This window comes from Oryza brachyantha, chromosome 8 (assembly GCF_000231095.2).
Source record: "Oryza brachyantha chromosome 8, ObraRS2, whole genome shotgun sequence".
NCBI lineage: Eukaryota > Viridiplantae > Streptophyta > Magnoliopsida > Poales > Poaceae > Oryza > Oryza brachyantha.
The window spans coordinates 12,534,564-12,548,219 of NC_023170.2; the positions used below are offsets into that span (position 1 = coordinate 12,534,564).

The following is a 13,656-nucleotide window of genomic DNA, read 5'->3' on the forward strand; positions in this document are numbered from 1 at the left end:
TATGAAAATACCACCTACACGATACTAAGCACGAGCACTAGTAGTTCAATGATGAGTCAAAATGCTTAAATATTTATTTTGCTGAAAACAGAGACACCTTATATTTTCGAGCCGAGAAATAAAAAGGAAACTAGGAACATTCTATCAAAGCATCAATCAATAACAACATGATGCACGTAACCAACAATAACATCCTAGTAATATGTGTTCCCTTTCTATAAATAAGTTTTTTACAGTTCTTTATGATCTAGAGGAGAGACTAGAGGTGCCATGTACCTATATATAAATCTATCTCTACGTACCTTAATTATAGCAAATATATAAAAAGAAGACTTGGTTCTCTCTAAGAAAAAAAAATGGTTATCACTTTAGGCCAAGCAGTTCACACATCCAGTATAAAAAGAGTTGCAATATATACCTATCAGCAAAGCCAAACAAATCGACGTTTGTCTCACCAAAAGTGCATCCATGCATGTGATTCCTAATCTAACTAGGACACTTTTGCAAAGGACTAATTACAAAAAGCTATACTTGCCTCATCTTTGGCTTTTCCAAAAAACCAAATGGTATATTTATAAATAAAAATAATTTATGAATAAAAAATTTATATATACATTTCTAACAATCTAAAAACAAAGGTTGAAAAAAGACGATGAAAAAACAGCAAAATTAACTTCAAAAGGTTGGAAATCAAATTTTTGCTTATAAGCAAAAGTAAAAGATGAGACTCTACTGCTCCAGCATCATAGACATATAAGAAAAAGAGGATGCAATTGAGACAAAATAAATAAATGTGAACTCTTAAATGTTTTCCACAACCCTCAAAGTAAAAAGAGAGAGAGCCGATGGTGACACAAAGAGCCTGGTTGGGAAGCTTTAGATTCTAAGCAGCTGCTTGATAGCCAGCTTATAAGAATCTAGAAAAGCTTCCAAAACCCAGCTTATCCAGCTTCTGGATTCTTAGTGCATTTTCCAAAATCTTAACTACAGATTCTCAATAGTTGTGTACCGTTTAGGACAGCTTCTGGTAGAAGCAGATTTTAAAAAAAACTAAAGCTGAGAGAAGCTCCCCAAACAGGCCCAAAAACCCGTACACAATATATTCCCATGCTAATCTGTCTTCTTTGCTGCTGCTCCTTGTCTGATCTCGAAATGGCCGGCCAACAATGGCCAGACAGACAAGTGACTAGATTGATTGACAAACATTAGGACAATAATTAAGGAGTTGTATGGTGGTGGTTACCTTTAATTTCTTGCATGGGCGTTCTTTTTTTCTTTTCCACAGGTGCAGCTAGCTATAACCCAAAGAGGGTCATTGTCGATTTATCATCGTGATGGCTTTCAGACCAAGCAAAATTAAAAGATAGTGTTTGCAAGTAGTGCAGAGCGATGTGAAAGCTGGTAGGCCACAAGTGATGATGATGATCAATCTAGCTAGTTGATCTCTGCCTGGGATCCACACTAGCTGGTCAAATTCTAATCTCAAGAGGAGCTTTATACATATACTAGTTTTTTTTTAGAACATATATATACTAGTTAAATATCAGTGCTTTGCTACGGATTTTATGATGTGTTATCAAATTTTTTTATATGAAATAGTCACCTTAATTTGAATTAATATATAGATATCAATCTATATTTAACTGGTTTTTAATATGAAGAAATTTGAGTGCTAAATTGTAAAACTGTAGCGAGCATAGGTGGTGATGGCAGATTCTACTCCTTTTTTATAAGAGTATAGATAATTAGATTAGTATAGGAGGCAAGTGGTTTTGTAGGATAAACTTGCCAGCATTTTGACGAAAATGAAAAACCAAAATTGCTTGGGTAGTTGTAGGTGAATGACTTCGCTTCCGGAATAAATAGTGATCATAAATATTACACATCTGAGTGTGTATTGATAGAGATTTGCGGCCTCATCGTTTTCCCTGAAATTAAGAATAAGCGAAATAGTTTATTAGCGGTTAAAAACTAATTTATGGGTAAAACTTTTATATAGGTATTCTCAGCTATCTAGAAGCATTAGCTGAAAAATAAGCTATGATAAAAAAAACACCACCCAAACTCAACTTCAAATTTAAGTTTTAGTATTTATATTTTAGATTATAAGTACGATCATAGGCAAAAAGATAAAGACGTTAGTGAAATCAGGATCAGCTTCAACCTCTGTGGGTATTGAGGCACATTCATAAGCGTGTTATAAGTGCGTTCTTGAAGTACATCGAACCAGCTTCAATAAGATGGTTACAGTTAAGATCATAAGATGAGTGTGGTAGTGGATTTGTGCCACTGGATGCATGGAACCATGCTCGTCGTGCCTGCTTGCATCCTCATCTAGATATGATGCTCTTCAATGCACGAGGGAAGCCAAGTTCTAAGTTCATCGTATGAGCCTCGGATTATCCTATCCCATCCCTCTCGATAATCTTATGAAAATTATACTCCCTCTGTTTCATAATATAAGATGCATGATTTTTTTATTTGCAATGTTTGATCATTTGTCTTATTTAAAAAATTATGGAAATATCATTTATTTTGCTTGTGACTTACTTTGTTATCAAAAGAACTTTAAGCACGACTTGTCATTTTTTATATTTGTACTAAATTTTTAAATAAAACGAATGGTTAAACATTGCAAACAAAAAGTCAAACATCTTTCGTTATGAAACGGAGGTGGTACTATGGTATGGAGTTTTTGGAGAATTCAGCATGGGCCTAGTCTCATGATAATGCTCTTTAAAATGTTTTTTTCTCCTTTAATACTTGTGTTTTTCATGCATTCTATTCAAACGATTGTTCATATTTCTTTTCTGTCTGCACTTATATTTCTATGGCAACTGTAATGCTTTTTCTATTCATATGTTTTCTCGACTATGCTTTTCGAACGGGCAGTGATGTAAAAGTCAATTTGGGTGCTCTACGTGACTGGCCCCAAATTTTACCACAAAGTCGTTCATATTTTTACTACAGTAACGGGCAAATATTTTACCAGGATTTCAGTAACATAGCTGGAGAGCATTTTTTTCCCTATATCAGCTAAATGTTAAGCTAGAGTACAGATGGGAGGTGAGACATGAGAAACGGACTGCAAGCTTATAGTCAGCTCAGATATAAGAAAAAAAAACTCTACGAGAGACAAGTGGATCATATATTAATAATAAAGAGCTAACTATTATATATGTGAGAAAAGAGAAGACTGCGAAGAATTTTATGGCTAGCCTGCTGGACTATATTAGGGGTTGTTTAGATGGAGCTAAACTTTTTAGCCCCATGTTATATTGGATTTGGACACTAATTTAAAATATTAAACATTGTCTAATAAAAAATTAATTTCATAAATGAGTGCTAATCCGCGAGACGAATTTTTTAAGCTTAATTAATCTATAATTAACAAATGTTTACTGTAGCATCACATAGACTAATTATGGATTAATTAGGCTCATTAGATTCGTCTCGCGAATTAGCCTAAGATTATGAATGGGTTTAATTAATAGACTATGTTTACTATTTATAATAAATATCTAAACATCCGATGTGACTAGCCCCTAGAAACAAACACCCGTTTGATAGCCTGCTCTTTGGAGGAGCAACTGCATGCAGCAGGCGGCAAATCTGAACCGCATTCACATGCATAGCCATTGGTCAGGTCGACAGGCATGTGCTCAAACTGGTCTGAATAATTCTGGACGAAACAGAGACAGAGAGAGGGGAGGGGGTGCTACCTCCACGTGATGCATGCATACGGTAGCTCTGCTCAACTCCTTGGATCTCTCCTCATCCAATGGCTTGTGATCTTGAATTGTTTCCTGCACGTTTCTCTCTGTCCAATCCAACTATGCCAGCTCCATGTTTATCTCATCATCCTAACAAAAAATGTATTGGAGAAGAAAAAAAAAAGGAGTAATAAGTCCTTGATGGGCACATTGCGTACAGGTGATGTTCACAGGCTGCCGATTCTTGTGGTCTGAAGACAATTGAAGTAAAATGAAACAAGTGAGCTAGGTAGAATTTGAAACTGATTGTTGATAAAATTATTGCTGCAGAATAAACTAAATGTTTTATAAAAGTAAGCTTTAACAAATACTGTAAGATTTTATAATATTGACTAGATTCATCCATCGATAAATGTATACAGTTTACATATATGTCTATGTATATTAGCTTCCATATAACTATAGATAATACTATAAAATCTTACGTTATAAAATGAATGACAAATAATATATGGTTATAATCTACTGAAAAGGTCGATAAGAAGGGGATATAAAGTCTAGCTCTGGAGCTCACTAATAATACTCCATTTCATAATGAGTTTCTTTCTTATTCAGGTTCACGTAGAAAAGTAAAAGGGGTGATTGTTAATTGGCTTTTTAGAGAATAATCTAACAGCATATTCGTAAACGAAAGATAATTTGTGAATAAAATTTTTATATATATTTTTACAATAAAAAAATTTTAAATTAACTCTGAATTTAATGTTAAAAATTTAAATTTTTGTTTATAAGCATAGGCAGAAGAAAAAAAGATGCGGGTAAAAGTTTTTTTGAATAGCGGGAACAGTAGAATCGAAGCTACAATTCTGAGTCAAAGAGAAGCAATGTCTTCCATACATTTATTTGTCCTACTTGAAAGCCGCCACTGCCACGGCTATAAACAAAACATCTGCAGCTACAGTAGCTTATCACGTAGCAGTTGAAGGCAGTGTGTGTGAACTGTGCCATGGGCAAGACATGCAAAATGTATTATACTTTAAAAGTCGGCATTAAACACCACACTTCAGCCTAATCTCACACGGGGATACCAAGATTACTAAAATGCACCCGCATGCAATGCTTTTGCAAGCAAAAGCAAGCAAGCTTAAACATACACGCAGATGCAGCTATCACCATCAGCAACAATATACATTTTTCAGCCAAGTTCACATACCATTCTGTGATTACCTTAACCCAAGTGCATGGAGGAATCAACTGGAATGGAAGAACAATGTTGAGCATGCATGCTTATCCTCCCACTCCCAATGCAGCAACAAAGTAGTATAGAACAGCAAAAGCTAGCTATCGACCATCATCTCGCCTGCAAGACAGGCAGCATGCAGTGGATTTGTCTAATTTCCATCGCAATAAAAGCGAAAGGCAGGAGGAGCAAAAGACATGTAGGTACGTGGGTCAAAAGCTTCAAGTTGCCAGCACTACTGCTACAGAATACTTTGATTGCACGGATTGATTTGATCTTTATAACACCATGATTGTTTGGCTGGAATTAAACATAAGCAAAACAGTTTGTTAGCGATTAAAAAATATTTTTGAGTAAATTTTATATATATATATATTCTTAACGATCTAAAAGCAGATACTGAAACATAAACTATGATAAAAAATCTTAAAATCAACTTTAAATTTAAATTTTAAAATTTAATTTTTATAATTATAAGCATAAACATAAGTGAAAAGAGGAGCAGTTCCAGATCCACAAGGAACATGCCTGAACAGGAATGCAAAGAAGGAAAGCAGCTTGCGCAATCCAAAGCCGGGATCGATCGCACCATGTGACCATTCCACAGCAGCAACCAAGGAAACGACACGTGAATGTGATCCTGCTATCTAATTCACCCACCCCCCATCTACTAACCACCACACCACCACAGTAATCCTGGTTTATTTGACAAGTGCAGGTTTCAGTCACATGTAGGAGGAAGTAGCAGTGAAACAGGTGTAAGAAAAGGATGACGACTGTACCAGTACTACCACCCACAGATGACGACGACGACGATGCTGATGGCGAATGCAGAACTGCAGGGTTTTTCTTGTTTTCTTCATACTCCTATGTGGTTGTCAGGTAACTGTCGAGCTGCAGGCCAAAGATAAGCAACCAGTCAGATTAATCTTTTCAGAAGGGTGCAGCTGAGCTACTACTACTACTACTGCTGAATTCAGATAAAGGAATCACACTGGGTTTAAGATTGTTCAACATTATCGTGAGCATGTAGTTGTATCAAAGAGCCCACAATTTTCGAAACAAGACAGCTAAAAGGCAGAAGGTATAACTGCAGAGTGAGACAAGTTTGGTGAGCGCTCCAAGCAGAAACTGCCACCATAACAGCAAATAATATTGATAATACTATTTAATTGCGGACTTGGTATTCTGGGAAATAGCAATCCTAGAGTATTCACGTAGAGAAAAAGGGTCCAAGACCCAAATCGGCCCAGAATTCCTCTAGTGTCCATGTATATAAACCTCCTGTGGCCATACAACACTATGCCTAGCACACACGTCTTTTTAGGTAATGGAAACGTTTTACCAAGTCTGTGCTTATGCGTAGAAGTCAAAACTTAAATTTTTAACACTAAGAGCAAGTTTAATAGTATAGACAACTACTAGCTTTAATTTATCTATAGCCAATTTAATAGTCAACTCATATAATAGTTACCTACAATACATGGTCTCACATGTCATACACATATTTTGTCTTGGAGTTCTTGTACAGTTGGCTAAAAATTAATAGCACACCTCTTTTCTCTTTTCCCTTCTTATCTCTTTAAAATATGCTTATAGTTGGCTTATAGACTATTGTACCTGCTCTAAATCTGGAATAAATTTAGGAGTTTTTTTCATCGTAGTTCATTATTTAGACTTGGATCTTAGATCGATGAGAACATATATATATATATATATATATATATATAAATTTTCTTTAAAAATTATTTTCATTTGCAAATATGTCTTTTTTTTTTCCAAATCACCCCAAGAATTAAACACCAAGACACCTAAAAAAGCAAGCTTGATTAATGAGTCATACTCGCACCATCTGTTCAGCTTCAACACTCCAGCTTCAGCAATCTGTAGTCGGAAACATGTTACATATATCTCAGTATACCCTACCGACCAGTTTTCTTAGAGCTGCGAGGAACTGTGTACACAAGTTGAGGAAAATAATGCAAAACACGCCAAAAAAAAAAGGAGAAACAATTCAGGGTGAGTGAAGATGTGACGTGATTGGATGGAGCATTAGCAATACTCTCTGCTCTGGACGATCGATGACCATTAGTTCGATCTTGAATCCAAAACCGGTATCATCATGACCATCAAATCCAGAATTACCGACGATTCAAGAAGGAAAAAAGAAAAACAAAAAGAAGAAGAAAAGAAGACCACGCGAAAGGAATCAAACGAATCACCTGCGGACGAAGCCCCGGTCCATCCATTGCCGCCGCCGCCGTAGTGGCAGTTTCGTTTCGTCGAACGAATCCATTTCCAAAGGTGGACGACGCCGAGGGTAGGGCAGGGAGGCGGCTGGGACGGGCCGAGCTGTAGCTGGGCCTGTTTGGGCTTCTGAGTACGATGGGCCGACTGAGTGAAGATTTTTTTTTTGTTATTATTATTATTTAGTCCAGTGTTGCAGGTTGGGGGCGTGTAATAATGTAAATGATGGAATTAAGTAATGTAAAGTAGAAAATATATTTTGAAAATTTGAAATGCTGAACTTTCGTATATAGATATTTGTAGAAAACACAATTTTTATCGGTTGGAAAAGCGTGCGCGTGAAAACCGAAAAATAATATGGGGATGAACCGGCCATAGAGAATGACAGCTCACTCTTCTTGCACTGCACTAAAGCTTTGCCTTATGGAGTGTATAAATTGAATTGTTTATCTATCAGTTTAGACTTTCAAGTGCAACTGTTTGATGCATTTAACTTTACATGATATTAGATATTAGAGCTAGAGGTCTCGATTTCAAATCCGGCTTCAGCATGTTTGGGCCTGCCCTTTTTTTCGTCTATTTTGTTTTGTTATTTTCTTCTATTTCTTTTTGTGGGTGCGTCTCTAAACTTGTTTGTCTATTTTAAGTCTTTATTTTTATCAAACTGTGTATCTAAATTTAAGAATTTGTAAAAATGTGTTATCTATCATAACCTCTCCAAAATCTTATGCGGCATGCTACATCAGCGCCGTGTGGAGGGGTTATGTCAATTAGATGAATAAATTTAGAGATCGATCGTATACTTCACTCCTTTTCTTTTTTTTTTTTTTTACTATTGTATACATAATGGTCCAAGCACTGTGTTGACGCAAATGATAAATTTTAGTTACGATTTAAAATGTTATAAATGTCAGGAAATAAAAAAACGTCGGAAACATCAAGACCTGTATTACCAATCCATCCTTCTTCTTTCAGAAAACATACTTGGCACCGTATGTATGGCGTGATATTTAATAGATTGCCTCTTTTGGCTAATCCAGATCCACAGCCAAAAGTGCCAAAAAAAAAAGGGGTAAAAAAATATTGCTATACAATCCTGAAATGTAGCTACTTTTGGCTAATCCAGATCCACGGTCAAAAAGACTTATATTTTGGATTGGATGGAGTATTTATTTTTGGCTATAGCGCTTAAAATTTGTGTATAATGATTTTTTAGGTAATGCATAGTAATTTTATGTAAAAAAATTTGGAACATTTATGTACTTCCAAGAGTGGTATAATAGCTCATAATGCTCAAAACCATATGTTCACTAGTACACAAAATGCAAGCTAAAAGGGTTATTTTCTAATACGAAAGTTTAATGCGATTAGCTCTTACACATCAAGTAGGTCTAAGGCCCATTCGTTCCACGTGGCTAAATAACTCATATTTCCTCGTTTTTTATGCGCACGCATCCCGAACTACTAAACGATGTATTTTTTAAAAATTTTCTATGGAAAGTTGCTTTAAAAATTCATATTAATTTTTTTCAAGTTTTTTAATAATTAATAATCATGTACTAATCTATTACCACGTTTTCCGCGTCGGTTAACAACATCCCTACCGAACGCCGCCTAAGAATAATTTTAAGCCAAAAGAAATAGTTGTAAAACGAAACCCTTAGGATCGAATTAAACCTTGGGTGAAATTCAAAGGAGTAGATTAAACAGTCAGGCCCCAAAAAATCTGGTCAAACAAAGCATCAATGATCTACAGAAAAAAAAAGAAAAAGAAAGAGAGAGAAGAGGAGTGGCTGCATATTGTACATCGACACGGATCATCTTACAGCTGCACCGGCCATATTTGTTTACTACGAGCCACAGCTGTGCCATGCTGTAAAGCCTCTTTGCTGACTGTAGCAAACAAATACGACGAGCTAGATCTGTAATCCATCACCAATCACTCGGAGAGTAGCATCAACGCTAACCATCAAATTAGCAGCACCAGTTTTGAATCCATCACGACCGATCCAATTATACAGGTCAAATATGATACTAGGGCAGTCGAGTCCTCCCAAAAACGACTTCATTTTTCTTTAACTCATGTGATTTGTTCAAGAAAAACTATATTTTTAATCAATTATTACGTTTTGGGGTTTTAAAAGGTAAAAAAGCATTATATTCTATAATTTATATAGCTGTTATCTTCGTTTTATAATATAGGATGCTCTACCATTTTATGAATCTATACACACACATACATGCATGTATATAATAAGAAACACTTTCGTAACTGTTTCTGCTCCTACCCAACAGAAAATATAGACACCGTTAAATCTCATATGAATGATATAAATATATGTATAGAGTTTGTATTTTCTATTGGAAGAGAGCAGAAATATATGTGGAGGTGTTTCTACATCTTAGACGTGGAGGGAGTAGCTACACCTGGTAGTAAAATATATATATATATATCTATTAATGGATGAATCTATCTAGATAAGATTAAAAAACATTACAATATAAAACGATGGATGAAGCACATGTGAGATATGTTAAGTCTTTTTGAGACGGACTGAGGCCGCGTTCGGTAACTTGCTAGTTAACTTATCTTTCCTCACTTTCCAAACGGTGTATTTTTTTAAAAAAAATTTCTATAGAAAAGTTGTTTTAAATAATCATATTAATATATTTTATATTTTTTTAATAATTAATTAATCATGTACTAATCTATTATTACGGTTTTCGTACCTGGGATAAGTTACCTTATCCATATACGCCGAACGCGGCCTGAGTCCTACAAATTAGTGGACTAAACTTAAACTAATTTGCTGGGCGTTATCCTAAAGTGGACTTAAAGGTTACTTAAGTAGTACCAATGGTCACGCTTGACTTGCGATGCCTTGGGCACAAATCGGGCTTTGAAACATTGGACTACAAAATCATCCGCTTAGACTTATGAAGCAACTTGGTAATATATAGTTTTTCATATAGTAAGCCCAATGCTACCACGATGTGCATTACTCTGCAAATCACCTATTTTATTTCCTTACAAATAATCAAAGTCACTTAAAAGATGGTATTCAAGAGTATGCCATTAAAGATGACAAATAGTCAAAAGTCCCAATGTAGGAAGAGTAGAGAAGCATAGGGAGATTAGTTATATACTCGTGGGACGGTGATATACTAGTATTTGATAAAGCAAATTGTAAAGATCAACAAATGATCTAGCAATGTAATTATGAAAAATATGCATCATTCCCGGAATATGTTGATCTGGCAATCTAAGGCAAGTATCGTAAACTCTTATCAAAACTTAGCAGTTCTTTTTTTCGCCTTTTCTTATGCTTATAAGTTAAGATTTAAATTTAGAGTTGATTTTATGGTATTTAGTAAATTTTATTTTTCAGCTTAATTCTTGTACAGTTAAGAATGTGTATATAACCCCCGCAAAAAAAATGTGTATATAAAACTTTATTCATCAATTATTTTTGTTTGTAAATAAGCCGTTGAAAAGACAAACAATCACTCTCTAAGGGTGTGTTCTTTTTAAATGATTGTTTAGGTGTTTTATGGGAAAAAAAGGCAAACGACATATTTCCAAACGAAAAATAATATGTAAATAAAAATTATATATATATATATAAATCTAAAGCTAAAAGAAGTTAAGTGAAAAAACATAAAATTAACTCTAAATTTAAGGTTGGAAGTATAAGTATAAGAAAAAAAATGAGGCGTTGACTAGGGGTGTGTTTGCTCCTCTGTTCCCAATTTCTACTTTGTTGTTTTCTAGTTGAATGTTCTTTCCAATGCTAAACGGTACATTGAAATTTCTAAAATGTTGTTTTAAAATTATATTAATATTTTCTTAAAAAATTAAACTATTAGTTAACTATAATGCGCTAGTCTGCCACCCATTTTACATGGTTGCAAATTCCTACTCTCCAAGGCATCCCTCAATAATGAAAATAATATTATTAAAATAATAATATTATTAAAATTAAATAAAAATTAAACCAACCACCTATTTTAAGAAATCAATAATGAAAATTCCATAAACACTTTATAAGATATAAAATAAGTAAATAGAAGTATATGATTATTATGTATAGATGTAAGGTTTTGTGAACCTTTATGATCATAGTAGCCAAGGTTATAGGCCACAAGTCATATTATGTGATTTTCTATAACTTTTACAATAAAACATGTTATTTTCTATAACTTAACCTTGATTTTTTTCACACATTTCTTTGTTCTAACAAATCATAATCCTCTTTCTCAACCTCACTCTTATTTAAAAAACATCCTTATATTATTAGACGAATAGAGTAACATGAAGCAACGAAATCTCACCATCACCTATATAGGCTATGTTCACTCAGATAAAAGATAAAACAATATCTAATTTTTTTCATAATTATTTCATAATACAAATAGTGAAATCAAATGATACAAATATATAAATCTATTTTAAAAATATAATATGATAAGCGTGTGCACGCAAGAGGAAAAATAATCTGTCAAAAGGAAGTTCAACATTGCAGCCATAGTAAAACGTTACTCCTAAATATTTACTCAGGCTGCGTTTAGATGGTGAAACAAAAAATTTTGCTAGGCGGAACGGCTTTCGGACATGAATGAAAAAACGAATTTTACGACTCACCCAGAAACCACGAGACAATGAGACAATGTTTTGAACCTAATTAATCCAACATTAGCACATATTAGCTACTGTAGCACTTATAGACTCAAAAGATTCGTCTCACGGTTTCTCACATAACTATGAATTAATTTTTATTTCATCTATGTTTAATGCTCTATTTAAGTAACCAAACATATGTGATGTTTTTTGAAAAAATTTTGAAAACTAAACAAAGCCTCAGAATACGAATATGCCATTGACATGAACAAACTGCATACCAAAACGGAGAGCAAGATTGTCCTCATAACAAAATGTCAATGAAAGAGGGAGAGAGAAATTTGCAATTCAAACATGCTCAGCAGCAACAATACTACAGTAGTACTGCAATGCACCACTCTACTGTAGTACACTAGACAGGCAGCTAAACGACAAAACAGCCAAGTACCCACACTCCACTCACTGTCCACTCCACTCCACAGGATAAGCACAGAGCGGAGCAGCACGGTCAAAAAACCAAACCGGAGCATGATTAGCAGGCCATCACAGAGCAGCTTAGACAGATTAAGCAGCGTCGCTATCAGAGAGGTCAAACACTCCAAAGCAGCACACACCGGCAATCCAATCGTTAAAAAAACAAATCACCATCCATTAATTGTACACATCTGACATTAGCTTAGCTTAGCTTAATTAATCCACTCAGCAGCAGGAGAAGCCTAGCTTACAACAACAACAGGAACAACAACACAAGCAGCAGCAGCAGCAGCAGGGCACAGAGAACAAAGCCTAATTACCCGATTAATTGTACGAGAGCAGCCTGATTACGACGAACAATTAGAGGAAATTAAGTGAAGCGAAGAAGCGAACCCTAGAATTAATTAACAGCCATATCCCAATTACGCCCTAACCCTAGAGACGCCGGAGACTGGGGTGGTTTGTTTGGTCAGGCCGCCGCCGTCTCGCTAGGGACGGTGGGGCGTACCTTGGGCGGCCGGCCGCGGCCGCGCTTGACGGGGGCGGAGCCGTCTGCGGGGGCGGGGGCGGGCTTGGGCTTGGGGGCGGGCGCGGTCTTGGCCTTCTTGGGCGGGCGGCCCCGGGGCCTGGGCATGCCGGAGGCGGCCTGCGCGACGGCGTCGGAGATGGGGTCCTTGGACTTGGGCGGGCGGCCGCGGGGGCGCGGGGAGGAGGGCTTGGGCGGCGGCGGCGGCGCGTTGGGGTCCCTGGGCTTGGGCGGGCGGCCCCTCCCGCGCTTGGGCGGCGCGTCGGGCGCGTCGGCTCGGAAGTAGTTGTTCTTGAGGAAGATCAGCTCCCCGGACTCCTTCATCCTCGCCAGGTGCGCCGTCAGCAGCGACGCGTGCGCCGGCGGCAGGTCCCCGTGCTTCCCCTCGATGTACTTCGATATCGCCGACTTGTTCGACCCGCTCTTCTCGTTCAGCGCCTCGATCGCCGCCAGTATCATCTGCACCCACACACAAATCCACAAATCAACCCCCCACCCCCCAAAAAAAATTCTAAAAAAAAACAAAACCCACAAAGAAGAAATTCACCTCCGGGTAAGGCGGGAGCGGCGGGGGCTTGGAGGCGTCGTCGGCGGCGGCGGCCATGGCGACGCGGCGGAGTCGGGGGGAGGTGGGGCGACCTAGATGGGGGGGGGGGGGAATTCTTCTCCGGAGAGGAGGAGGAGGAAGACCTTATTTGAAGAACGAGAGAGACGATGGGTTTGGATCAGGAACGGAATAGATAAGAAAAAAATGGAGCAGCAGATGGCTTCCTTTTTCTTTCAATTTTTTTTTACGCTCTTCCCGATTTTTTTTTACGTGTGCTTGGGCTGTGTGTTG

The 13,656-nt window shown here is 36.9% G+C and overlaps 1 protein-coding gene and 1 long non-coding RNA gene across 2 annotated transcripts; both read right to left on the reverse strand.

The window, feature by feature from the left end:
* Window positions 1-1,672: 1,672 nt before the first annotated feature.
* LOC107304797 lies at window positions 1,673-7,255 on the reverse strand. The gene is made up of 4 exons (XR_001550850.2): window positions 7,176-7,255; window positions 5,736-5,847; window positions 3,723-3,863; window positions 1,673-1,928 (listed from the first exon to the last, which is right to left on the reverse strand). It is a non-coding gene; the product is annotated as an uncharacterized LOC107304797 (long non-coding RNA).
* Window positions 7,256-12,113: 4,858 nt separating this feature from the next.
* On the reverse strand, window positions 12,114-13,437 carry LOC121055171 (HMG-Y-related protein A-like). The gene is made up of 2 exons (XM_040526981.1): window positions 13,366-13,437; window positions 12,114-13,277 (listed from the first exon to the last, which is right to left on the reverse strand). Exons 1-2 carry the CDS (start codon window positions 13,420-13,422, stop codon window positions 12,762-12,764), a joined length of 573 nt encoding a protein of 190 aa, XP_040382915.1. The 5' UTR covers window positions 13,423-13,437; the 3' UTR covers window positions 12,114-12,761.
* Window positions 13,438-13,656: the final 219 nt, after the last annotated feature.

What these genes read in the sequence shown, in the direction of transcription:
- LOC121055171 (XM_040526981.1), bottom strand. Translation starts at nt 13,422, where the DNA reads ATGGCCGCCGCCGCCGACGACGCCTCCAAGCCCCCGCCGCTCCCGCCT. An exon ending in CGCTCCCGCCTTACCCGGAG is followed by an intron (nt 13,278 to 13,365) that starts GTGAATTTCTTC and finishes GTGTGGGTGCAG; the next exon opens with ATGATACTGGCGGCGATCGA.